The 26,823-nt window shown below is 34.5% G+C and overlaps 1 protein-coding gene across 12 annotated transcripts in view; it reads left to right on the top strand.

Moving 5' to 3' along the window:
* Nucleotides 1–26,823, top strand: part of ADAMTS6 (ADAM metallopeptidase with thrombospondin type 1 motif 6) — a 329,021-nt gene that overhangs the window by 178,561 nt on the left and 123,637 nt on the right. For 9 of the 12 annotated variants that reach the window (XR_009868073.1, XM_062212084.1, XM_062212085.1 and 6 more), the window contains 2 exons: nt 3,884–4,030; nt 13,897–14,038. The exons of 1 other annotated variant lie outside the window; for it this stretch is intronic. Coding sequence is in view for 10 of the 11 variants with exons in the window: in XM_062212084.1 (XP_062068068.1) it covers nt 3,884–4,030; nt 13,897–14,038 (289 nt within the window). In the remaining variant the exon portion in view is untranslated. The remainder of the gene's footprint in view (nt 1–3,883; nt 4,031–13,896; nt 14,039–26,823) is intronic. 2 more of the 12 variants (XM_062212086.1, XM_062212090.1) reach the window with 2 other exon arrangements.

Here is a 26,823-nt window from a genome sequence, read left to right as displayed (position 1 = left end):
AGACCTCAGAAGAAAAAAAGGGTCATCAAAGAAGGATACACTCTTATCTGCAGGGAAGAGAGAACATCCACTTTGCTTATGGCGTGTCCAAATACTGATGGAGTCTATTAGATGAAGATTAAAAGGCTTCCATAGGCTTGGCAGTCCATGGCAAGAGCCTCGAATGATCAATGATGTCATAAAAAAAGAGTGTTGATTGTTAAAGGAACAACAGTAGTCACTGTGCACTTGCTCCCCATGTAGGACCTCTGTCCCAATGAATTTATATATGAAAATCGACTGCAAATTTTCTCCCCAAACTGTAATCTGTGTGTTGTGTGTGTGCGTGGGTGCAAATTGTTAAAGTCTATGCTTAGCATGGAGTTGGTGCTCTGTATATAAAGTCTTACTAAAATGAACCATAATGAAGAAGGAGATGGGAGAGGGAGAGGCAGGTGGGATGGGAGCTGGGGGAGGAATAAGGGGGAATGAACCACTATATTCCTAAAGTTGTATCTATGAAAAAATGCATTCATTAAATAAAAACTAAGAAAAGATAAGTTAATCTGTACTTTATTCAAGAGGAGGTATTACATCACATCTCAAAGTTATGCTTTGAAATGACCTGAGTAGAAGAGCAAAGGCCTTCTAGTCTTGGAAAATACAGCAAGATGTGGAAGATGACAGGAGGCTCAAGAAAGTTCTCTCTCTCTCTCTCTCTTTCTCTCTGTGTGTGTCCCTAAAATCATCTACAAATAAGAATCTATACCTATGTATTCTGATATGTTTTACTAAATACATAAAACCAACCATGGTGAAGTTCTCTTATTACTACAGATTACCCATTGGAATTGGCCCCAGTTTTGCCAAACTTCCATTCTTATTGTTTTAAATTTAATTTTGATTTTTCAAATTCAAGAGCAGAGAATTGAGTTGATTTTCTATCCATCCATCCATCCATCCATCCATCCATCCATCTATACTTCTATACTTAGTTCATGGCACAACAACATTATCAGTATCAGTACCAGCAAGATCCTTTCTTGTTTAATATCTGTATATCTTTATAAATTACTGTGTTCCAATTTATCTTCTCCCATAGATACCTTTGCTAAGAAATTTAATATGCACATTTGAATCCATGAATATTCTTATAAAATATTGCCTGTTGTTTTATATGAGTATTTACTATTCAAGTTAGAAATTATTTCAGTTGTTTCAAGTAAGTTAAAATAATTATTTTCAATTAAGCTTTGAATGATTTGTAGAAAGTTTTATATGTTCTTCACCCAGATTCAAAAAATTTTAATATTTTGCAACATTTACTTTATTTCTTTCTTTTTATGCATTTGTACAAATACATTTTTTGAACTCTTTGAGAGTAAGTTTTAGACATTATGTTCCTTAGTTCTAAATATTTGAATGTTTCATAAGAGCAAAGGATATTCTTTTATATATATAAACACAGGAAAATTGTCAATTTGGAAATTTAGCATTGATATACTATAATGATGTAGTATGCATTCTATATGCAAATTTTACCATTGTTCTAGCAATATCATTTATAGCATTTTTTTCTCCTTAATCCAGTTTCCATTGCATTTGGTTGTATCTCTTTAGTGTTTAATCTGGAAAAGCTCTTCAACCCTTATTAATCATCTAAGAGTATGTCATTTTGGTGTACTTACGTTGTGCTAAACACCTTTTTCTCTTGATTTTTTTTGATTCATTGTAATTATGTATAAATATCAATCTTATTTGTTCTTTCTGAGTTCTTAGTGTTCTGTAATATACATCTGCCAAAGTTTGTTTATCCATTCTCCAGTAACAGACACCTAGGTTGCTTTTAACTTCTTGCTGTTAAAAGTAATTCCGCCATAAGCATTCTTATTAATGTTCCCTTTGAGAATATTTCTTAAGTACGTATCCAAGAATTGGATTGCTGGGTCATATTGTATTTACCCATTAAATTTAAGTAAGTACTGCTGAATAGCTCTTAGAACGTCTGTGATGCACAAGGATCGCTGATTCTCTACACCAGTGCCAACATTTAGTCTCAGCTAACATTCTAATTTTTACAATTGTAATTGTTTTTAAAGTGGCATCTTCCTGTATTTTCTCTGATCTCTAATGAGTTTCACATCTCTTATCAAACTCTTTGGTGTTACAGTATATTCAGGAGGGAATTTTTTTTTAAAGAAATATATTTAACAGTATATTTTGTAAAAGACCTAATCTGCCAATTAGAGAGATCTTTTTGAAGCTGATGTCAAGAATGTCAAATGTAAACTTCCATTTTACTTTGTGTCACTGTTAGTGAACTATCTTCTGCAGCAGATCCGAACTGGTTCTTCTACAGTCAAAATTTACATCCTTATTTTCTTCTTTTGACTCAATATGCTCATTCCATTGCATTATTTTATCTTAGTATATATCCTAATGTACTTTAAATATAGTTGTATCTGTAAAAGTATTGTTATGTATCTCTACAACAAAAACATTTGTAAATTGAAATTACAATAAAAATCATAACCTGTATTCATAAAGAAATTTTCTGAATTGAACATTCACTATATTACAATAATTATTAGTGATAATTGGAAGAACATGTACACATTATAAATTTTATTATTTTAGAGTTTTTGTATTAATGTAATAATAATATTTGTACATTTTTATGGAATATATTGCAGTATTTCAATGCATGCATATAGTACAAATGATCAAATCAAATAATTGGCTTTTCCATTTCCTTGTCTTTATGATAAATAAATGTAAAAGTAAAGTGTTTATAGAAATGTATTTTTATTTAGATATATTTTTCCCAACTACTGCATTTATCTCTATATTGCTAGAATATTGCTAGAATGAGGCAAGATTTTAGCACGTATTTTATTTTTATATTTTGTTTCTATAGATGTGACTACTGAGAAAATTTGTTATATAAGTGAGTAGACATGGATTTAAGGAGTTTATTATAGAAATATCACTTAATTCTTTGAACTCTTTTGAATTATTTGTCAAAATATAACCATAGTGGGGTTGGTGTCTAGCCTGGAGCATATGGCATCCACATCCTACATTGCAGTGCCTGAGTTCAGTACCTGCCTTCATTCATGATTCCGATTTCCTACTAATGCAGATTCTGGAAGACAATGAGTGATAGTACAATTGTTTCCCTTCCACCAATGTGGGAGACCTGGATTGAGCTCTCAGCTCCTGGCTTCAGTTTGGCCTCTCTCTTTCTCAATCTCTCTCTCTGTCTTTCTCTCTTTCGCCTGCCTCTCAAATAAATTAATTAAAACATGGTGATTGTATCAAAAATGACTTTAATAGCTGTTAATCGGATCACTTCATGTGAATTTGATGAAAGTAAGGAGTTGAAAACCGCATGTATTTAATGCTCCTTTATCAGTATTAATAAGTAAAAGGACTTACGTGTTTGCCCTATAAACTAGAATTCAGTGGATTATAACCATATTTTTATAGCTCCCTTTCCAGAAGGGCATAGGAAGGTAAGAAGAATAGTCCTTTGTTAAAAGGCAGATTCTATCATTTTCAACACTTATTGTGTGATCTTTAATAGGTCATGTATCTTTGCTAATTCTTAAAGTGAGGATTAATATTCTATGTTTCCTTTATTGCTCAAGAAAAGATGTAATCATGTGTGATAACATGTGAGCATATATGGCAAATTTAAATAGTATTAGACATATATTGTATAATGAAATTATTCATTAGTCTCTTTAACCACAATCTTACATTTTTTAAGAGGATCTGTCTATCTTAACAGAAGGCAAATGTTGATAAAACAAATAAATGATTGGATAAGGAAATAAAGAATATGTTATAGATTGTTTTATTTTTTTCTTATTTCTGTCTTTTATGTTTCTCATTAAAACAGTTTTGGTATGAACCATGATGGAATTGGAAATTCTTGTGGGACAAAAGGTCATGAAGCAGCAAAACTTATGGCAGCTCATATTACTGCAAATACCAATCCTTTTTCCTGGTCTGCCTGCAGTAGAGACTATATCACCAGCTTTCTAGAGTAAGTAATCTCTGGAGAGTGATGATAAATTGTTCCAGAAGTGAGCCATTGGTAGAAGCCTACTATGTAGTGCTTCAAACTTTGCATAATGAGGAACTTTTATAGGATCCAGTGAGGTATCTGGCTGTTTCCCAAATGTTTTAATATATCTTTATGGCAAAATTTTCCCTTCATACTCAAATAGATCTTATTGAATAGATGAGAAGAGGTGTAGCAAGGATGTAAGTGAGGCTGATGATATGAGTAATTAGAATTGTTCAATCAATTGAAATCAATTTTAGAAAGATTTAGATATATATGATTTAGTAGCACTAAGGCCAAACTTTAATTCAGCTATTATAAATTTCATTTTGTCAGTTTAAAAAACAGTGTTATAGAAGTGCAATTCTATCTAACAGTACCAAACAACAACAACAACAAAACACCCAGGTATTGAACACTTTCAGAAAAGGATTTATTAAATGACCCATCTCTTCTACAGTTAGGGAACTTCTTTTCCTGTCCTTTATATTTCAAGAGTTTGGTTATCTGAATGGGAAGAATATGAATTATCTCAAATATAATTATGTTGAGAAAAGGAGATATTCTTCCATTCACCTGATTAGGGCTTCAGCATTGAACTTTGGAAGTTGTTAGGCTTGGGTATGACTTTCTGTGTGACCTTGGACGTTACATAACGTTTCTGATTTTCAGTGTGCTAATTTGTTACCTGAGTTTAAGTCATAATATGTACATCATCAGGTGGTACGTGTAAAATTTTGTATGATGTATGATGTATATAAAACACTTGATAAAACATTCATTAATTGGCAAATGTTACTATTTTAAATAGTATCAAGGTTTCAGTGCTCTGTTGCTCTACAGTTACTTTAACTGTTTTGTGGCCTTATTTTCTTGGTTAAGGCGTTACTCTGAAAAAGTGATACATGGAACAATGGAAATTCTTTTTAACAATTGGCTTTGTTGAAAGTTTATATTAACACAATTATGTTGTAAAGTTTTTAAAATTCAGAAACATTATATAGGATAATATTATTCATTAAAATTGTTCTTTACATCTACTAATAAGTAATAATTTATTTTTTAAGGATTTATTTTATTTATTTGGAAGGCAGAGTGACAGAAATAGAGAGAGAGGGGATCTTCTACCCACTGGTTCACTCCTCAAATGGCTGCAACTGGCTGGAGTTAATCAAGGCTGAAGCCAGAAGCCTAGAACTCTATCTGAGTTTCCCACATGGGTGACAGTCATCTTCCACTGCTTTCCCAGGTGCATTGGCAGGGAGCTGGATCAGAAGTGGAATATCTAGTATTTGAACCTGTGCTCCAATAAGAGATGCTGGCATCACAGGCAGCACCTTAATTCTCTGTGCCATAGCCAGCCCCAGAATTATGTATTTTTAAAAGCCTCAAACAAGATATTTTGAAATTACCTAGTACAGAGCTTTACTCAAAAACCTAAAGATAAATATTTCGAATGGGATCTTTTTAAATAAATATAATAATAAAATTGAAAAATTAGAGATTCATTTTAGAAAGTAGCTCTTCTGAATAATCATATAATATATAGCCAAACAAATTTTAATCTTAGTGATAGATAATTATAACACTGTGTTTGCCCAGTGCCAAAGCTGTATTAAGTTCTATAAAAATAGACTGCAGAGAATTTGTTTGACATCTTTTGGTGGTTTTAATAAAAAGTATCAGTAATATTTTCTAAGATGATTTTAATGAAATAATTTGCCTGAATTTTAAACAGTGTTGAATATCTGCTCTCCCCAGATATCAAGCCAAATCTGGAATTTCTCCTTTAAGTTGGCTCATATTTTTATAATGAAATCTTACTATCATCAAAAGACAAACTGTTCAACATGTTCTGGATTTTTAAACCTTTTTGTTGCTTGCCTTTCTCTTATTTTTTAAGAGTATTGTTTTCTTTTTTCTTATATCTTGTTTCCATCCCATTGACCATTGCACAGCTCATTTGCTAGACCATATCTGTACACTGAATACAAGGACCAAAATTGGCCTCTTGCCAAATCCTTTCTAGATTAAACCATATTAAGGCTTTTAAGATACTCCAAAGGGGAATTCCTAAATTGTTGGTAAAATGCAGTTGAGAGAGATATAAATTGTTACTAATTGCATTGAAATGTTCCATTGAATTAATTAAAATAATTAATTAAAAGCAGTATTTAATTTTTATTGCTTCTTGGCATTTTGTATGTGTAAGCATGATTAGTGTCACTGCAATTCTAATAGGCTTATTTATCCAATATTTTGTAAAAGTTATTTCTCTTGCAAAAAAAGTTATTTCTCTTGTGAATGCACACAAAATTAAGACCATTAGTGAAGATAAATATGAAAGACAATGAGCAGAGGCTTGGAGAAAAGTTGGCTTTTTCTCCTTACTTTGATAATAAGCTAAACAATTCTGATTATAATATGACCAAGTAATAAAGGGTTTTAAACTCCAGGACCTTTAAAAAGGTCAGTTCACTGGAGCACAAAGACATAACAGTAACTTTGAGTTTCTTTTTTCTTTTTTATTAAGGCAGTGAACTTAATTGCTTTAACAGCCATGCATGATATTTTTAAAAATCCAATGATATTTTGATCAGGGATGAGGTTACATTTATGTTTTATAGTTGGCTCAAAAAGGTTTATAACATTTTATTTTAGCTTCTCTTCTCAAGAAAAAGAAACCTTGAAAGATGAATTGTTTAGGAACTGCAGCCCAGCCAACAAAATGCATACCTTTCTCTACTTAGTGACTGTATAAGCCAAAGATTATGGTGGATTTTAACAATGAGCTTTCTATGATTTATAGGGATTCGCACTATGGTCAACTGAAAACAATTCCGTGGCCTTTAAGTGCCAATAGAATAGTCTCTGGTGTCATTCTGAAACCCTAGGTGCTATTGATCATTCAGGAGATGGTGTTTACCAACTCCCAATATTTTTTTTCAGATTTCTTTAACTCGGTGATTCAATAAGTGGTTCATGAATCGCCCAGAAGCCGTCCTGATTAAATAATAAAGAACCCATTTCCGTTAAAATGGACGTGTTATGCCAGCTTCTGATGTTTTCCGACGACGGCTTTGCAGGTAGTGTTCTTCCTATCTGCCTGCGGGACTTACTTATTTATTTAGGAAAATAGAGAAAAATGAACCTGGTATTATAGCTCATACTCTTCGATGACTATGGGCTAATTTACCAGGCAGTGAAAGGCAGCCAGAACTAATTTAGCCCAGTTTTCATTACATTCTCCACTACTTAAAGATAGTATGGAGTATTTTCATATAGTTTTCAACAATTATAGGAGATCTATGAATCAACTTTTGCACTACTTAAATTAAAATCTGTTAAATTGAACTGTCAAAGGTCCATAGCAAAATTTCCTGCAGTTCCAAATTAAATCCAAAGTACCTGGCCATTTTTATAGAAAGGGCAGAAGCTGAACACATTAAGAGAGTCAGTGTTATGTTTGAATGTGAAGAAGATGAGAGTAGAGCGGCAAAAGAAGGGATAAGATAGACAAGATGACCAAGGCACTCATTTTCTCTATAGTAATTACTTTGAAGGTCAACATTAATCTATTAGATGGAAAACAATCTATAGATGGGAGACCTTTTAAAAATGTGGATTCCAAGAAACAGCTTGGCAAAACAGGTTTCTGCTCCTTCCGTTTGCCTGACATGTTTTGGGAACCTTGCTCTAACCATTGTTTTTGATAAATCATAATTACATATGACAGATATAAAGTGCAAACAACTATCCATAGAATATTTGTATCTTGGAAGCCTCAACTTCATTTGTTTTCAAGTTCTCCATTATACTGAGAGAAAAAGATGTGACTTAGGATAATACATTTAGGCTTACATTTATCTAAATGGATTATTGTATTTTCATACTTTAAACTTAGGTAAAACATTGTAAGTTTTATGATGATTGATAAAGTAGCTTATGAGAACGTAATAGGTAAGACTCTTGACTAGCCATATAGATGGTATCTGCCTGATTCATTGTTCTTTAGTTTATGTATGTCCGCATAACTTTATGGGGAAAAAAAACTAGGACATGTGATTGTTAGCTTGCTGCTGTTGTTGTTAAGATATATACAGAGTCATATAGAGAAATTTAGTTTTCAGACTGGCCCATTATGCTGTAGACTTAAGGTTTATACTATATAGTGTAATTGTTTTAGTAAAAATAAGCCTAAAATGACAACTAGGAGTATTCCTCACGCAATTCTGCTATCTAAGCCTGGAGTACACTATGTAAATAAGACCACTCTAAGGTAGAAATAGAATATACAAAATATGACTTTCTCATCATGCTGCAAAGATTTCTGGAAACGTAAATACCATTTTATGTACTATGAATTTCATAATCAAGGAAGAATCATATACTTAAACTAATACATGTTTTTTTTCTGTCTTAGAAGCACAAATTAGTCTGTGTATTCAATAATTATATTGCTGTAGAATTAACTGGGCTTGGGTTTTTAGTTGTGAAATATATGCTGCTAGGAAAATAATCACATTTTTACTTTTTGTATATACAGTTTTACTCAGGAAAAGTATATCTTTACCTAACAATAGTAACTTTTAATAGCATCTCATAAATGGTGACTAACAGTATTTTACTATTAGTTTATTAATGTGTGAAGTTTATTTTTTCTGAGTGGAAAAATTTGTATATGACACCGAGGCATAAAACAATTATGTTTAAAAGTGATAATTGATGACAAAATTCAAGAAGATTAATATAATATCACTTCTATTATTTTTTTGACAATAGCAAAAATAATACTAGGTTTAATATCATAAGAATTATATGGCCATATGCCAATTAGCTAGAACCATAGATTAAATAAAAATTCCCTATAATTTCTATTTTGTTAAAAATAAGACAATTACAAAGTATAAAACAATAGCTCATATGTAATATTTTATGGCAAGAAAACATTTACACATTTGCACCAGGAAACATGTATAAAATCAGTATAATTTAAATCAGTATAATTTGCAATTGCCAGAAATTAGAAATAATGCAAATGTTTATCAATGGAAGAATGTATGAGTAATTGTGGTATAATTTAATTAGAATATTAAAGGAAAATAAAAGTTAGCAGGCTACAGTTATGCACATGACCATAGACAGATCTCACATTTATAATGCTAGAGCTAAAAAAGTCACAAAATAAAGCCTACATCAGAATTCCTACTATACAAAGTCTAAAACCAGGCAGATAAATAAATGGGACATAAAATTATAAGAAAAAAAAGGGAATTATTATTATAAAGCACCAGAGTAGTAGTTATCTCTGGGTAAGAAAATGAAAACTGTAATTGGAGTTATGCACTTGGGAATTTTCTTAGCAAAAATAATAATAATAATAATAATAATAATAGTGAAAACACTTCCAGGGTTAAGTATGCACCTCTCTGATCATGTCCTCTATCTTTTGTACCTATATCTGAGATGTTTCATTATAGTAATTGGTGACTAAAAGACATGAAAATATCCAGGACTATTATTTTCTAAGGGTTAATTAATAATAATTAAAATCCACAGAACTGGCTGCAAAGTGACAGATAAATTTTTGTTGTTTAACCTTCAGATAAGAATTGCAAGAACTTAACTAGAAGGCCTTGTTAATTTGCACAAATATAGCCAAACTCATTTCAAAAGGCCTTTGTTGGTTTGTTGATGTGATATTCCTAAATACAGGTTCCTTGTAATAGATCCAGATGGCTGTCTTCTATATTTTATTTCACATGATGTTTTATTCTTCTGCAGAAATATACTGGAAAAGGAAAACAAGAATTGCGGAGCTATTTAATTAGACCATATTAGCACAAAGCAGTGGGTGAATCTAAAGAACTTAAATAAAAATATACTGATGTAATGAACTTTTTCAGAAGAGTTTGGGCAACAGGTGCCCTCAAATGCATGATATTCTGATTGTCTGAAGGGCTTTGCAGTGGTCCCCAGATTCCATATATATATATATATATATGTGTGTGTGTGTGTGTGTGTGTATATATAGTTTGTTTATTCATTTATCTGAATGAGTTTTAGAGAAAGAGAGGCAGAGAGAGAGCCATCTGCTGGCTCACTCTCCAAATGGCCACACCAGCCAGGGCTGGGCCAAGCCAAAGCCAGGAGCCAGAGCTTCATCCAGGTCTTCCATGTGGCTGTGAGGATCCAAGTACTCAGGCTATCTTCAGCTACTCCTAGGTGCATTAGCAGGGAACTGGATGGGAAGTGGAGCAACCAGGACTAGAACCATTGCCCATATGTGTTGCTGGCATCACTGGCTTAATGTGCTACTCTACAATGCCAGGCCCTAGATTCAGTATATTTTAAAGAATATGAACCATGATTAGAAGACCGTTAATATCTTGAAATAAGAATATAATTATTCTTGCTTCCTCCTTAGTTAAGCCAATTTTCAATTTAAAATAATGTTTTCCTTATTATGTCTATTCTTTTTGTAAAAAAGATTTATTTATTCATTGGAAAGGCAGAGTTACAGAGAGAGAGAGAGAAAGACACAGAGAGAGAGAGAGAGAGAGAGAGAGAGAGGAGAGAGAGAGAGACATCTTCTGTCCACTGGTTCACTCCCCAAATGGCTACAATGGCTGAAGCTGGGCCCATCAGAAGCCAGGAGCCAGAAGCTCCCATGTAGGTGCAGGGGCCCAAGCAGTTGGGCCATCTTCTGCTGCTTCCCCAAGCACATTAGCATGGAGCTAGATCAGAAGTGGAGCAGCTGGGACTAGAACTGGTGCCCATATGGGATGCTGGTACCACAGTTTGTGGCTTTACCCACAATGCCACAACACTGGTCCCAATTATGTCTATTCTAAATTCTTTGGGGTCTACATAATTCTTTCTTTAAGTGTTTAGGTCAATTTTCTGTATTCCTAGAAGTAATTTGATATTATATTATCATTTTTTTTTTTTGACAGGCAGAGTTAGACAGAGAAAGAGACAGAGAGAAAGGTCTTCCTTCCGTTGGTTCACTCCCCAAAGGGCCGCTACGGCCGGCGCACTGTGCTGATCCGAAGCCAGGAGCCAGGTGCCTTCTCCTGGTCTTCCATGTGGGTGCAGGGCCCAAGGACTTGGGCTATCCTCCGCTGCCTTCCTGGGCCACAGCAGAGAGCTGGACTGGAAGGGGAGCAACCGGAACAGAATCCAGCACCCCAACCGGGACTAGAACCCGGAGTACCAGCGCCGCAGGCCGAGGGTTAGCCAAGTGAGCCGCGGCACCGGCCAATTTTTTTTAATATATAAATTATCATTTTAAAAAGATTTTGAGTTGACAAACTACTTAGGTAAATATATCCTTTAGTTTTTTGGTTATGGTACTGTTAAATATTTTTTGCCAATAGGATACTGTACTTAAGTACTTCAGTATACAATTTTATATGTTATGTTGATTTGTAGTGGTATTTAACTTTTGTTTTTATTACATATTTAATTCCTTCCATAAGGATATTTTTAACTGTATTATAGATAGAGGAGAAACTGGTATTTTAGAAGGAAAATTGAGAAATTAAACTACTCATTCAGTCATCTCACAAATGATCTATATTATCAAAATAGTTCTTTTTCCTTTATACTATTCAAATATAATCTCTTTGTTGTTAACCTTAATATATAATTTCTGATTTACTAGAATTATATTTGCCCAAAGATTACATATAATCACATAAAAAGTCTTTACTATTTACTTATTTAAAGATTCACTTATTTATTTCTTTTTAAGATTTATTTTATTTATTTGAAAGTCAGAGTTACACACAGAGAGAAGGAGAGGCAGAGAGAGAGAGGTCTTCCATCTGCTGGTTCACTCCCCAAATGGCCACAATGGCCGGAGCGGCACCGATCCGAAGCCAGGAGCCAGGAGCTTCTTCCGGGTCTCCCATGTGGGTGCAGGGGCCTAAGGACTTGGGCCATCTTCTGCTGCTTTCGCAGGCCATAGCAGAGAGCTGGATTGGAAGAAGAGCAGCTGGGACTCGAACTGGCACCCATATGGGATGCTGGCACTGCAGGCAGTAGCTTTACCCACTAGGCCACAGCCGCTGGCCCCATTATTTATTTCTTTAAAAGGCAGATACAAATAAAAGAGAAAGAGATGGGAGGGAGGGAGAAAGAGAGAGAGAGACTTGTTTACTTCCCAAATGGCTGTAACATCCATGTCAAGACCAGGCAGAAACCATGAGCTAGGAACTCTATCTGGGTCTCCTTTAGTTGGGCCATCTGCTGTCTTCCCAGGCACATTAGCAGGAAGCTGGATTTGAAGTGGAGCAGCCAGTCCACAAACTGTCATTCACATATGGGATGCCAGGTTGCAAGCAGCAGCTTAACCTGCTGTGCCACAATGCCAGCCCCAGCCCTCACTATTTAAAAATTTCATCTAGAAACAGATTTTCTTGCTGATTATCATGTCAATTTCTAAAAGTAAAATAAAAAGAAACTTAGAAGTTCTGTACAAAAACTGGATAGCTTTCTGAAGTGACAACTGAAATGACTGTAATAGTCATTAATTACATTTTTCTGTAAGTACCATGTTTATATTTCATCTAAATATATTTTATTGATTAAAAAATTAAGAAGAATATAAATGAAAAGAAAAAGGATTAAAAAAGTCTTCTATCCCTTTGGTCTTTGAATCTATATCACCTTAGCAATAGAATGGTTCAATTTTTAAAAGGTATTGATTACTGGATATGCAAATATACATTTTTCTATGATACCTTAGCTTTTCCATTTTAAGAATATGAGAAACTTTTAAGTGAGTATAAAGCCTACTCTTACACGTTTCTTTATTACCTATCTATAAATGAAAAGCTGTACTTTCCTAAATAACAGTTGAGGAACTTCTACTTGTGAAATTATTTTCCTTTGGCAAAGTGGATGGAAAAGATTTGGAAAAAAAAACGCAAGTGCTGGCACAATGAACAGGAATGTTGGAAAAAATTTTTAAATGTTGGCATAGGAATTCTTTAAAAATTCTAACTTACTCACATGTGAAATGAAAGTAAAAAAGCATCTGTCCTATTTTATGCACACTGACTAAATAAAAATGAACAATTATATTTAGCAAAGTTTAAAACTCTTTAAACTAAGGTATTCTGTCTGGCTTTTGGCGATCTTCATGTTATTTGTTCCAGTGAATTAAAATATTATGTTTGAGTACAGGCATACTTTGAAAAGCAGAAATTATAGAGAGGAGAACATTCTCTTTTCCAATTCTGATGACCCTAGATGAAATATGAAATTTTTAAGAGACTAAACACTTCTAATATACTTGAGAGGAGGATTTTGGATCTTGGCCTCATCTGTCTTTCAGCCTATTTTTTAGTGAAATATTTCAAGAACCTATGGACATGTCTTACCGCAGCATCTATTGTTCTGCCCAAGGTGGAAGCATATAAATTAGGTCTTTAAGAATTACAACCGCAATTTTTTAAAAAACTTTCCACATTTCATGTTTTTAATTTTACTACCAGATGTGGTTATATTTTCAATGGAAAAAAAAAAAGACGTTTAGAGCAATATGAAGTTCTGTTTTCCTTCAGAAATTAATTTAAATCAATCTTTTAAAGGCCAGCATGACATTTTCACATTATTATCTGAGATGCTTTTATTGTGTTTTTGGTGTTAAAAATATCTGGGGCTCTTATTCAGGTTTCAATAAAGCTATTCTATTTCCCATGTGATTATTTCCTGGTAGAATGTCTTGTTTTCATGCATCAAGTTATTAAAATAAAGAGCTCAACACATGGTTTCATAATTGTGACTGAAATAGTCCATAGAGTACCTAATTTCCTTTGATCCTTTATGTTGAACAGTTCAGGCCGTGGTACTTGCCTTGATAATGAGCCTCCCAAGCGTGACTTTCTTTATCCAGCTGTGGCTCCAGGTCAGGTGTATGATGCTGATGAGCAATGTCGTTTCCAGTATGGAGCAACATCCCGCCAATGTAAATATGGGGTAAGAAGTCTTCATCCTTTTGTTTAGCCATTTTTATATGTTCTTTCATGACACAAATGTTAAGATGGAATTATTATGAAAGTAATTTATATCCAATAACATTATTAATTTAAATATGGCTTTTAAAATATGTATTTCTGACGTCATTTGTATAATACCTATTTGTAAATGTTTGAGTAGTTCTAAAATAAACAAATTTCAAATTTCTTATGAAAAGATGCAATAGAATTTTAATAACTTCTAATGTATTTATTCTTTAAGTTTTGAGTTTATGATGCCACATTATTTTGTCTTTTGAAGTGTTGTGGTTTTAAAAGCCCTCCCCAAATCCTCTTTTCTGATAGTCTTAGCATTGAGCTAAAGGGCATTTTTAAGTTGGCTAGGTGCCTTCACTTTAATTCATACTAGCTAGAACTGAGTCATTTCAAGTTGCTTCATCCACTGCCCACATTCCAACATGATAACCAAGCAGGAACAAGATGACATTAGCTCAAGTAGTGAAACAAGGAAAATTGCTCTGGAAAAAAAAAAAAAGTAGGCATCATAATTTACTCTTTATATCTGCCTTAAAAAGTTAAAGGGCCAATACCAGAAAATGTATAAAGTTTCATAGAGAAATATTTCAGTGTCTGGTATAGGACATGTTCATAGTAGAATCACAGAATAAGCATGTCAAATCAAAAAATGGATTTTAAAATGTCAAATTGTTTGCCAAAAAACATGCAAAAATAGCTTTAAATTAAGGCCTGATTCCTATTTTCATGTAAATAATTTTTTAAATCCTTTTTAAAAGTAATGTCAATAAAAATAATTTTTGGTGGAGTTGAGTGCTGTGGCATAGTAGTTTAAGCCTCCACCTACCCTGCTGGCATCCCATATGGGCACCGGTTCCAGTTCTGGCTGCTCTATTTCTGATCCAGCTCCTTGCCAACAGTTGGGGAAGGCAGTGAAAATAGCCCAAGTGCTTGAGTCCCTGCATCCTCATGGGAAACTTAGAAGAAGGTCCTGGCTTTGGATCGGCCCAGCTCCAACCGTTACAGCCATCTGGGGAGTGAACCAGCAGATGGAACACATCTCTCTCTCTGTCTCTCCTTCTTTGTATCTGTCACTCTGCCTCTCAAATGAATCAAATTTTTTAAAAAATTTTTTCTTTAAAAAGGATTTATTAATTTGAGAGACAGAGTTACAGAGAAGGAGAGGCAGAGGCAGAGAGAGAGAAGTCTTCCATCTGCTGGCTTACTTCCCAAATGGCTCCAAAGACCAGGGCTGAGCCAGACCAAAGCCAGGAGCCAGCAGTCTCCCATGTAAGTGCAGGGGCCCAAGCGCTTGGGCCATATTCTGCTGCTTTCCTATGCACTTTAGAAGGGAGCTAGATCAGAAGTAGAGCAGCCAGGACTCAAACTAGCGCCCATATGGGATGCCAGAGTTGCGGGCAGTGGCTTATCCCGCTGCACCACAGTGCTGGCCCCAAGAATTAAGTTTTAAAGTAGTTCAGACTAAGCAATACATCACTGTCCTATCCTAATTATTCTTCTTGGGTCTAGTACAAAATAAGTGATTTTTAAAGGACTTCTTGGTTGAACTTTCAATACAACTTTGGTGTTTGATTATTGTAAGGGTCTTCTGTTTTTCTATATGGTTCCAGTTTCCTTTGTCCTTAGATTGTTCTACCCTTCATGTGTAAATAAGTCAGACTTTAATCACAGCTTTTGTATATACTTGTTGGTTAATAAATTAGAATTCATGATCAAATGACATTAGGGATTTTTTTTAAGATTATTTTTATCTATGTGTCTCTCATTTCTTTCTTCACAAGTAAAATAGTTAATCTACATTTTAATTTTCTATTGAAAATTGGGTTTAAATTCCACCTATATGTTTTCATATTAGATAATTTAGATGATCAATATCATGGGACCTCTGAACAGATTTTTAAATCTTTCTTGAATAAATTAATTTAAAAATGGGGTCAGGCACTTGGCATTTAAGTTAAGTTACCACTTAGGCGGTACACATCCTGTATTTGAGTAACTGGGTTCAAGTCCTGGTTCTGCTCCTATTTCCTGTTTCCTGCTAATGTGCACTGTGAGAGACAGCAGGTAATGGAATCAAGTGGTTGGGTTCCTCCTGCGCAGGCAGCAGCCTTGCCTTGAGTTCCAGGCTCCTGGCTTTGGCCTGTACCAGCTCCAGCTATTGTGAACATTTGGGAAATGAACCAGGAGACAGAAGACAGGAGCTCTTCCTCTCTGTTTCTTTGTCTCTCTATCTCTCTGTCACTCTTTCTCTCTGCCTCTGAAATACATACATACATACATAAATACATACATACATAAATACATACATACATACATACCTTTTAAAAATTGACTTGATTGTCCTCACTGTGTCTATCTCATTCATTTCAGATTGTTTGATTCAAAATGAAATAAGCAATAATTATGAAATTGTGTATTTTCAGTTTATATTCCTCACATTCTGCTTTTAGATTCTTCATGGGTCCTGTTTTTAATAACTTCTTTGATAGTCATAATAGAAAATTGGAAGATGTTGGGAAAGACAGTGGCATCTTACAAACCTATACAATTTCATGTATTTTATCATGAATCCTTTTCACTCTGGTTTGATGCAAAATGGTGGTTTCCCTAGATTTGTGTACTATATAAAAATGCTATTTTTAAAAAGTAATATGTATTACTAATAAAATTTCTTGAATCATAATAGATTCTTTGTAATCACTGTTACTTGCTAAACTTATGCCTGAAAAATTGGGTTTACATAATTGATAGCACCCAAAACTAAACTGTGGTTTATCTGGTGAATCCTTAATATTTTAAACAATTCTAAATAGCTTTAGAAAGCAATAGTGGTGGGCCTGGATTAGCCATTTGAACTACTGCCTGTGCTGCCAGCACCCCACCTGGGCACCAGTTTGAGTTCTGGCTGCTCAAATTCTGATCCAGCTCCTTGCTAATGCACCTGCGAAGGCAGTGGAAGATGGCCCAGGTACTTGGGCCCCTGCACCCATGTGGGAGACTTGGATGGAGCTCCTGGCTTCTGGCTTTAGTCTCACCCAGCCCTGTCCATTGCAGCCATTTGAGGAGTGAACCAGCAGATAGAAGATTGATTCATTCTCTCTCTCTCTTTCAAATAAATAAATAATTTTTTCAAAACAAAGCAATAATGGCTTTAAGATGATAGTTTAGTCAGATAAACAAACTATGCTCCTGGTGACAGGTGAAGGTAGAAATATGTGGATTGTCTGAATATGGCCTGCTGAGATCAATACTAAATCCCTCTGCTGTATACTTACCACACTGTGGTCTTTCAGGAAACTGTTGAAGAATCATGAACTCATTCCTTTTTCAACTAGCAGGTCTCTAATGATGTCAGAGATTCTAGAAAACTGTCAAATGATCCATAAGTATTGCAGTGATCAGTTTTTCACCTCTTTTGGTCATCATGTAGTCATCGCTGTGTTACCAGTGATTATATCTATAAGTCATGAAAAATCTTGCCTGAATTCTTATTAAGCTGGCACATTAATAAACATGTTAGTTACATTTCAGAATTTACATGGATACTTTTCTGGAGACAACGTTTTCTACTATTATCCTTGCATATCTATTTTTATTTATTTTCCTAATGTTCCTAATTTCCAATAGAAATAGTGAGATTTTAATGGTAATACAATGAACAAAACAGTATAATGTAATATATAGAATATTAGTTGTACAATGTAGTTTCTGAATTATAAAGTACCTTTTTATAAGATATTTCAGAGTGCCTTAAAAACTATACTATAATATTTCATGTATGAGGAAACTGAAAATATAGAATGTGATATATCTACTCCACAGTTAAAAAACAAAGTCTAAATCTACTAGGTATAATAATGTTAATAAAATAGAACTAGGAGATGTATTTTGTTTCAGAAGACCATGTAATTTCATTTACATCAGGTAATATCAGTTACTAGAAATTTCAAAACCCCTCATCTTGTCCTAGTTTCTTGGATAGAGACATCTTCAGAAGAGGACCTTTTCTGAAATTATTCTTTGGAGTCCTAAATTCTCAGATGTCTAAGTTTTGCCTTTCAATGGATTTTTTTTCTTTTACCTTGTATAAAAAAAATAAGATTTCTTCGTAGCAAGATGCAAGTACAGACAAGCAGCATGCATTGCTAGATCCCTAATAAACTGTTCAAAAATATCTGCTAAGTTATGTTACCAGGTTTCTAAGGGACCTATGATGTTTCTTGGATGAAAATACATTGCAAATAGATCAGCAGTATCAATATATCCAATAAACTTTCTGTGCCTGTTTCTTTGCCTAGAAAGCTTCGTAGATTCTATTGTCTCACTTCTCTAACACTTTCTATTAGTCTTCTCAAATTTATTAGGAAAGACTTATAAAAATTAGATTAACAAATAGCATATTACCTCAATAACAACAATTTATATTTAGGAAAGAAACTACTGGTAGGCCTATGTAATGTAGGGGATCTGGGTGATTTTGACAGCTTCCCCCAAAATATGTATTAATTCAGGTCTCAACTCAGAATTACCTCCTTATTTCTTTATTCTGTTACTTCAAATCATATACCAAACATTGTTTTCAGTACACTTCATGGTTCAGAATAGATTAACAATATCCAGGGCATCATTTACTGTTAACCATTAAGATATAATTGGTGCAGTAGTTAAGACGTTGCTTGGAACACCCACATCCCATATCACAGTGCCTGTTTGAACCCCAGCACCTCCACTTCCAACCCCCAACTTCTTAATAGTGTATGCCATGGGAGGTAGCAGGTGATGGCTTAAGTATTTGGGTCTCTGCCAGCTACATGAAGGCCTGGATTGAATTGTGGCCTCCTAGCCTTCAATCTGGCACAACCCTGCCTGGGGCATTTGGGGAGTAATAGTGGATGAAAGATTTTCTCTCTCTCTCTCTCTCTCTCTCTCTCTCTCTCTCTCTCTCTCCCTTTCAAATAAAAATGAAAATAAATAAGCTTTTAAAATGTTTAAAAAGGATGGGGCCAGCACCGTGGCTCACTTGGTTAATCCCCCACCTGTGGTGCCGGCATCCCATATGGGTGCTGGGTTCTAGTCCTTGGTTGCTCCTCCTCCAGTCCAGCTCTCATTTGTGGCCTGGGAAGGCAGTGGAGGATGGCACTCCTGCATGGGAGACCAGGAGGAAGCATCTGGCTCCTGGCTTCAGATCGGTGTAGCTCCAGCCGTGGCGGCCACTGGGGGCATGAACCAATGGAAGGGAGACCTTTCTCTTTGTCTCTCTCTCTCTGTCCCAGGAGCCAGGTGTTTCTCCTGGTCTCCCATGTGGGTGCAGGGCCCAAGCACTTGGGCCATCCTCCACTGCACTCCCGGGCCACAACAGAGAGCTGGCCTGGAAGACGAGCAACCGGGATAGAATGCGGCGCCCTGACCGGGACTAGAACCCGGTGTGCCAGCACCGCAGGCGGAGGATTAGCCTAGTGAGCCGTGGCACCGGCCAAAAAAAATGTTTAAAAAGGAGCTGATTGTTTGATTCTTTATCTACAGGTAGATTTAAGGCCTAAAAACCATGAAATTTTATAGATGTCATAGCTCTGCTTAATTTATGAGGACTTTTTATTATCTCTGAAGTTTTTCAGCATTTACATAGTCTTGAGTTAGTACAAAAATACATAATAGTACCTCTTATATTATTATAGCTTATTTTACAGTAGAACTGAATGACTTACCAATAGATCACATATTCTGAACCATGAATAAGGACACATGATCTAACACACAGTGGAACCAAATATGTCTTAGCAGAATATTTTTAAATAAAAGCAACTTTTCACTATTTACTATGACTTCAAATTGACCATCAATAGATTTTACTCAGTTTTAGAACACTTTTTCCAGTAAAAGCAGTCAGATTGTTCTTAAAAACCTCAAATAATGAAAGGATATAACAGCCGTACAAAATTCCTTTCATTTACTTGGCATATGGTAGACATTCAACAACTGTTTGTGTTTCCTCTATGAATGTCACTCCTATATTGCTGATATGTTGGTACTGCTTTGGGAAAATTGGAGCCTTCTATATTTTTGAAAACAGATATTCAAAGGGTTATTAATTTTAAAAATGTTTGTATGTATTGGAAAAGCAGAGATAGATCTCCCATTCACTGGATCATTCCTTAAATGCCCACAGCAGCTAAGGCAAAGCCAGGCCAAAGCCAGGAGCCAGGAACTCAGTCTGGGTCTCCCATGTGGGTGTCAGAGACCTAAGCATTTGAGCCATCATCTGCTGTCCCTCAGGGTCCCATTGGCAGGAAGCTGGAATCAGGAGCAGAGTGAAGACTACAACCCAAGCATTCTGATATGGGATGCCAGTGTTCCAAGCTGTGTCTTAACTGCTGTGCCAAACACCTATCCCATGAATCACTTACTGACTCAATCTCTTCAATCTCAACTCAAATTCCAGTTCTCTTCAGAGAGGCATTTCTCTCTGATCACTTTTTTTTTTTTTTTTTTGGACAGGCAGAGTGGATAGTGAGAGAGAGAGAGACAGAGAGAAAGGTCTTCCTTTTTGCCGTTGGTTCACCCTCCAATGGCCGCTGCGGCCGGTGCATTGTGCTGATCCGAAGCCAGGAGCCAGGTGCTTCTTCTGGTCTCCCATGCGGGTGCAGGGCCCAAGGACTTGGGCCATCCTCCACTGCCTTCCTGGGCCATAGCAGAGAGCTGGCCTGGAAGAGGGGCAACCGGGATAGACTCCGGCACCCCGACTGGGACTAGAACCCGGTGTGCCGGCACCGCAAGGCGGAGGATTAGCCTGTTGAGCCACGGCGCTGGCCTTCTGATCACTTTCTATAGAAAGGCTTCTTTGATTACTCTTTCACATTATGTTGTTTATTTCCTTTATAGCACTTATTAATGTCCATAATTATTTTGCTTATTTGATTGCTTTTTACTTATTTAGATGTGATCTCCTAGATGAATCTTTCATGACAACCTTGCTTAAAATTGCATGTGCTCACACACAATTCCTGTCATTTATTTTTCTCCTTAACATTTATCACTTTGTAGTAGTTTATTTTACTTGCTCATCTTGCTTATTGCTACCTTCCCCACCAAATTCTATTTTCCTTGGGAGGCAGATATTTTGTCTATTTCATTTACTGCTGTATTCTCAGCTCCTAGCACATTGTCTAGCTCTTGGTAGGGGCTCAACAAATATTTGGTGAATGAATAGACTGATAATTGTAGTAAGAGTGTAATTTGCTATGAGTAAAAGGATTCTACCTGACTATTTCATGGATATTTGTATAATGAGTAGCCCAAAGTCTGTGAAGAAAATCATCTGGTGATGAGGTAATGGGGAGAGGACCTTTGTGAAGACCTTGCTACTGTGAAGTGCTGAAAAATTACATTGTGGTTTTTCTCTTAAACACTACATAAATATACAGGTGGGAGAAGTCAAATATGGCTGCATCTAATAAGATATGCTAAGAATTCTATATTTTTATATTAAAAGCAATGAGGAACTATTCAAGTGTTTTTAATGAATGATACTGGAGGAGCTTATTGATATTCAGAAAGTCACAACATTTCTAAGGCACCTTAGGTCTTGGGAAGCATATCATTCAATAATCTGGAAAAATGATATTAGAAAATAAAGGTTATTGGCCGGCGCCATGGCTCACTAGGCTAATCCTCCGCCTGTGGCGCCGGCACCCCGGGTTCTAGTCCCTGTCGGGGTGCCAAATTCTGTCCTGGTTGCTCCTCTTCCAGTCCAGCTCTCTGCTGTGGCCCGGGAGGGCAATGGAGGGTGGACCAAATGCTTGGGCCCCTGCACCCGCATGGGAGACCAGAATGAAGCACCTGGCTCGTGGCTTCGGATCGGCGCAGCGCACAGGCCGCAACGCACTGGCCGTAGCGGCCATTGGGGGGTGAACCAACAGAAAAAGGAAGACCTTTCTCTCTATCTCTCTCTCTCACTGTCTAACTCTGCCTGTCCAAAAAAAAAAAAAAAAAAAAAAAAAAAAAAAAAAAATTAAAGGCTATTGTAAAGTGATATAAGCCCTTCTCTCCTCCCTCTTCTCTCACCCCAACACATCCTACATAAAACACTAAAATGGCTGTTCCACTGATGATCCTGCATTGCAGCATGCCCTCACTTTTCTAGGTAACTGCAAATTCATTCTTTTTATACTAGAAGGTGATGCAGCATAACTCTGAGATAAAATAGAGAGAAATTCATGTTTAAAGTTGTTTGGGCTCCATAATTTTGACTTTTAAATAACAGAATCCCAGTGTGTCAGGTAGAAATATAAAAGTACACATTTAAAAAGTGGCATAACTTTGCAAACTTTAAGACTTCACATTATTTTTGAATCCTTCCAGAAGAAATGTACTTTACTTACAGATCATCAAACTTGAAAATTTTTACATACCTCAATTAAATGTTTAATAGTAGAACAATCTTTTTACAAAGAGTTGAGCAACATATTTATTCCAAAATTTGAGAGATTTTTAGATCTCATATTAGAAATGAAAGATCAAAGAAATAGGGATGTGATTGTATTTATTGATTTATAATAGGAAATATAGTAACAGTCAAATCTACTGAAATCTGCACATTGCTCATCTATAGAAATCTACCAGTAGGCAAATTCATTATTAAAATATTTTTAATGAGCATAGAATTAAAACATGAAACAATATTAATAATTGTAGTAATAATACCATTAAAGTCTTTCCACTTGAAAGCTAGCTCTTTGTAGTCAGGATCACTACTAGAGAAAAGATAGTTGAATCTCTGATCAACTCTTCCCTGTAGAGTACTTAATAAAGGCTTGCATATTTTGTCTCTCAGATTCTAGCTTTTAATATTTTCTTGCTATCTCTCTTTTGTTTCTGTTTTTAAATCACCATCACTTAATTAAGATTCAAGTCATTATTTATCATTAAGAATCATTCCTTCATATAATTATATGTTGACCTCACTCGTATTACTCTTTCTTAAGATACTGTTAGCTACATAGACAATTTTTTTAAGAGGTGCAGATAACTTGAGAGAGGATAGTAGTTACATACTGAGAAGTACATATTAAAGAAGTTTAACAAAAATGAGGGAGAGTAGCTTATAAAAGAGAAAGTTAAATGTCCTTGTTTTGGCCTCAAAACCATCCTCAGGTTTTAGAACACTTAATAGTTTGATTTCTGGTAATAAATTTATCTCCTTCCTACCAAGAACATTTAAAAACACAAAGTAGTCTTAATTTTTACAATTTAAAGATTGTAGATTAGGTATTAGAAATAATTCCAGGTTATTAAATACTGGATTGTTGCACTGAGAGAGATTATAGAATCACTTTCCTGAAAGATTTTAAGGCAGTATAAATACTCTGCAGTGCTGTTTGATATGGACTTAGGGAATAAAAACCATGGAAATATTTTAGCACCTCAATATTCTTTTGGAGTCCATACAGATATATGTATCTGGCATATACTTAGAAAGAGGTTTATTTGATTTTAATTTTCCTAAATTCCAAGCCAAAATCATATATCCATCTCACTCGTATCCTTAAAGATCAATGGTTTTTTACTCTGGGTTTGCTTTGTAGATATTTTTCTTCTTAACCATTTAATAATTTTTAACCCCTTCAAATTGTTAGTTATTTATTTAACCTGAATTTCTAGACTAGGATTGTTTTGTTGTTATTTTTTGCCTTCTAAGATCTCTTATATGTAAATTACCCATGTAACAGGATTAAACTATTTAAGGCAGAAATGACAGTACGTTATTCTCTTTCTTCACATGGCTTGTGAACAACTGGTACTGGGCCATGGGTCACCGTATGTTGGTTTTCAATTTTCCTTTGTGTGATCATATGATAAGTAACCTTTCTAACCACAAGTGCTCTTTCCTGACCTCCTCCAGGGTCAGGATTCTTTATTGTGAACAGCTGTTGGAAGATGTTACTGATAGGGTAATAAGGACAAAGAGAATGTTTTAGATTTGAAGTCAAGGACCCAGGATGTCATAGAGTTAGGGTTTCCCAATGGCAGATGATTTGTAAATATTTCTTTTATTGGTCTTTACAGCTGTTAAGAGAAATTAAAAAAAATTAGCAATAGGTATACCATTTTATTTTTATATAATAAATATATAATATGATAATAAAATATAATAATTACAAAATCTTAATAATATAATTATACAATCATTTTATGCTTTTATGTTTCTTTTCCCCTTGTGTCAGCTACAAATTTTAATTTTCCTAGGTAAATCAAAGAACTTCTCATTTTATTAGTTTGTTTTTACGAATGTAGTTACTTAAGAAGCATGGTAATGTTAAGAAGGGTTATTTTCACTTCTCTTGTTATATTTAAAGGATCTCTATAAAATAATTATCTATTCTGCTCAAATGAGCCCTCATGCAGTTGTTGGCAAAGTTGTTTTCTGTATGTTGGGTATATTATTTTATAGATAATTATTGTAAAATTCCATTTTCTAAATATATTTTACTATCACTTATGCTTGATAATATTTTATACTGTTAATGTTTGCAAATAGTGTTATGCATCTGAAAAATCAAATAGATTGGAAATCTGGGAGTTCATATTAAAATGTTGAATAAGTAGTAATATTAATTGTCTTGTTTTTCGGGATTGTGGGATACTTTTGTTATGTATATCCATATTGTTAAGTGTATTAACAGTATCTTTTAAAAATGCAAACACAAGTAGTTATACTAAATCCAGAACTTAAATATAATAATAATAATGACAAAATTGGTGTCTAAGCTCATATATTGAGTGAATATATACTAATTGTGTATAATCATTTTGATTTGGAGATACAATCCTTTACAATAAAAGTAAGGTTTTGTGATTATTTAGTGATGTTTTTAGTAAACCCTTACTAATAAGCCTTAATTGACCAGTGACATAATTTAGTTCTGATACATTTGAGAGAAATGGGAAAATAACTTAGTTGTGTGGAGAATCTTGAGCACTGACCTCAGATAGAACTGATTCAAATTTAGATTCAGTTAGAATTGAAGCAAATTGCTAAATTTTTCTGAACCTAAAGTTTCTCACATTTTTTAAAAAAATTACTTAAAAAATGTTTAAGGTGAACAAATTTAATGCATTTTATATATACAGATTTCTCACACTTTCTACAAAGACTGCCATGATGATTAAATGAGATACAGAATGCTTAGCGTAGTAGTTGACAGTAAATCCTAAAAAAGTATTATTTCTTTTCTTCCTTGTCTGAACATCCCTGTCATGAAGTATGTGATACAGTATTTTCAGTGATTAAGTTTTAGTTTATCATTGTTCAGCTCTGACTTTTTGAAGATTCTTCTATATATATTAAAGTAATATCAATCTGCTCTGTCTAGTGTTTACCTGTTAGTTGAACTGACTTTAAGCTGATGTGCATATTTTTTCCTAATCTTTAATTACATTGAATTTCTAAAATCTAGGAAAAGAGATCCAATTCAAAACCTTGACAAACAGTAAACACAATTATTCCTTTAAGTGCAAAAACAAAGGTGCTAAATAAAATAAAACTAACAATTATATTTAGTCATTGACTACAACATGTATTTCTATGATGAGAAGACATAGGAACAAGTGACAAATTGGAGAATGACTCCATGTCTTATTTTTATCATATGCAATTATTTCATAATAATTAATGATTTGAAGTTATCAGGTAAGGTTTCTCACAACTAAAGAGAAAGTCTTCAACAATATACAAAAACTCTTATAAAAAGTTGAAAGTGCTACAAAAAGTCCTTTGATTCAGGCATTTGAAGAGTTTCTCTCAAATAAAATAAATAAATCTAAAAAACAAACAAATCTGGTCAGAGGTTAGTTCACTGACTTAGATTTTGGCAGGCAAGGAAAATTTCACTCCAAAAATTGGCAGATCAAGATAGAGATGTCACCTTCCAATTTTACCAAGGAGAACATTTGGTAAGGCTGCCATTAACACAGAGATCCCACCCTCAGGAATTTTACAATCTATTATGACATAAAAAAATAAAAGGATGAACTTAAGAAGTACCAATGACTCATTAAAACGTGACTAAATTGACATCATTCTTCTAATTTTGTCATTGAACATTTAAACACTTTTTCACAGAGCAGTGCCAATCCATGACATTTGGACTATGTGTCTGTCGATATCCTAACTCCTTCTGTAAAGTTACTATGAATTCTAAGTGATAGCATTATAGTATTTTTATTTGTAATACTGACATAATGCCTCATACATAGTAGATTCTCAATAAATATCTTTAAATAAACATGGAAAATAATATCCCTTATGCATTGACAGGCAATTCTCCTAATCAGTTACAAGCCGATCCCATGAAATTAGACATTCATTTCAAAGTTTATGTGTTATGTAACAGAAATGTCTGCCACGTGCCATGTAAATGAAAGGCACTGTGTCTGGTTGTCATATCCTTTTGCCATCTGAAGTTTATGAGAACAATTTAGCTGCTTACACTGGTTTTGAGGCCTTAAATCTACATGTAGATGAACAGTCTTTTCCTTTTAAAACATTTTAAAATTTATTTACTTTCAATTTTATCTGAAAGACCAAGAGACAGACATCATAGTTTTGTTAGTATATGAGGAATGTTTATTATCTATGAGGTTTGTCAGTGTTTGCATAGACTTGAGTTAGTCTGCAACAGCCAGACTGAAGCCTAGGAACCCACAACTCAATCCAGACCTCCACACGTGGGTGGCAGGGACCCAACTACTTAA

The sequence above is a fragment of the Lepus europaeus genome, chromosome 15 (assembly GCF_033115175.1).
Source record: "Lepus europaeus isolate LE1 chromosome 15, mLepTim1.pri, whole genome shotgun sequence".
Classification (NCBI taxonomy): Eukaryota; Metazoa; Chordata; class Mammalia; order Lagomorpha; family Leporidae; genus Lepus; species Lepus europaeus.
Note: the sequence above shows the minus strand (reverse complement) of the source record. Positions and strands in the feature narration are given on the sequence as shown.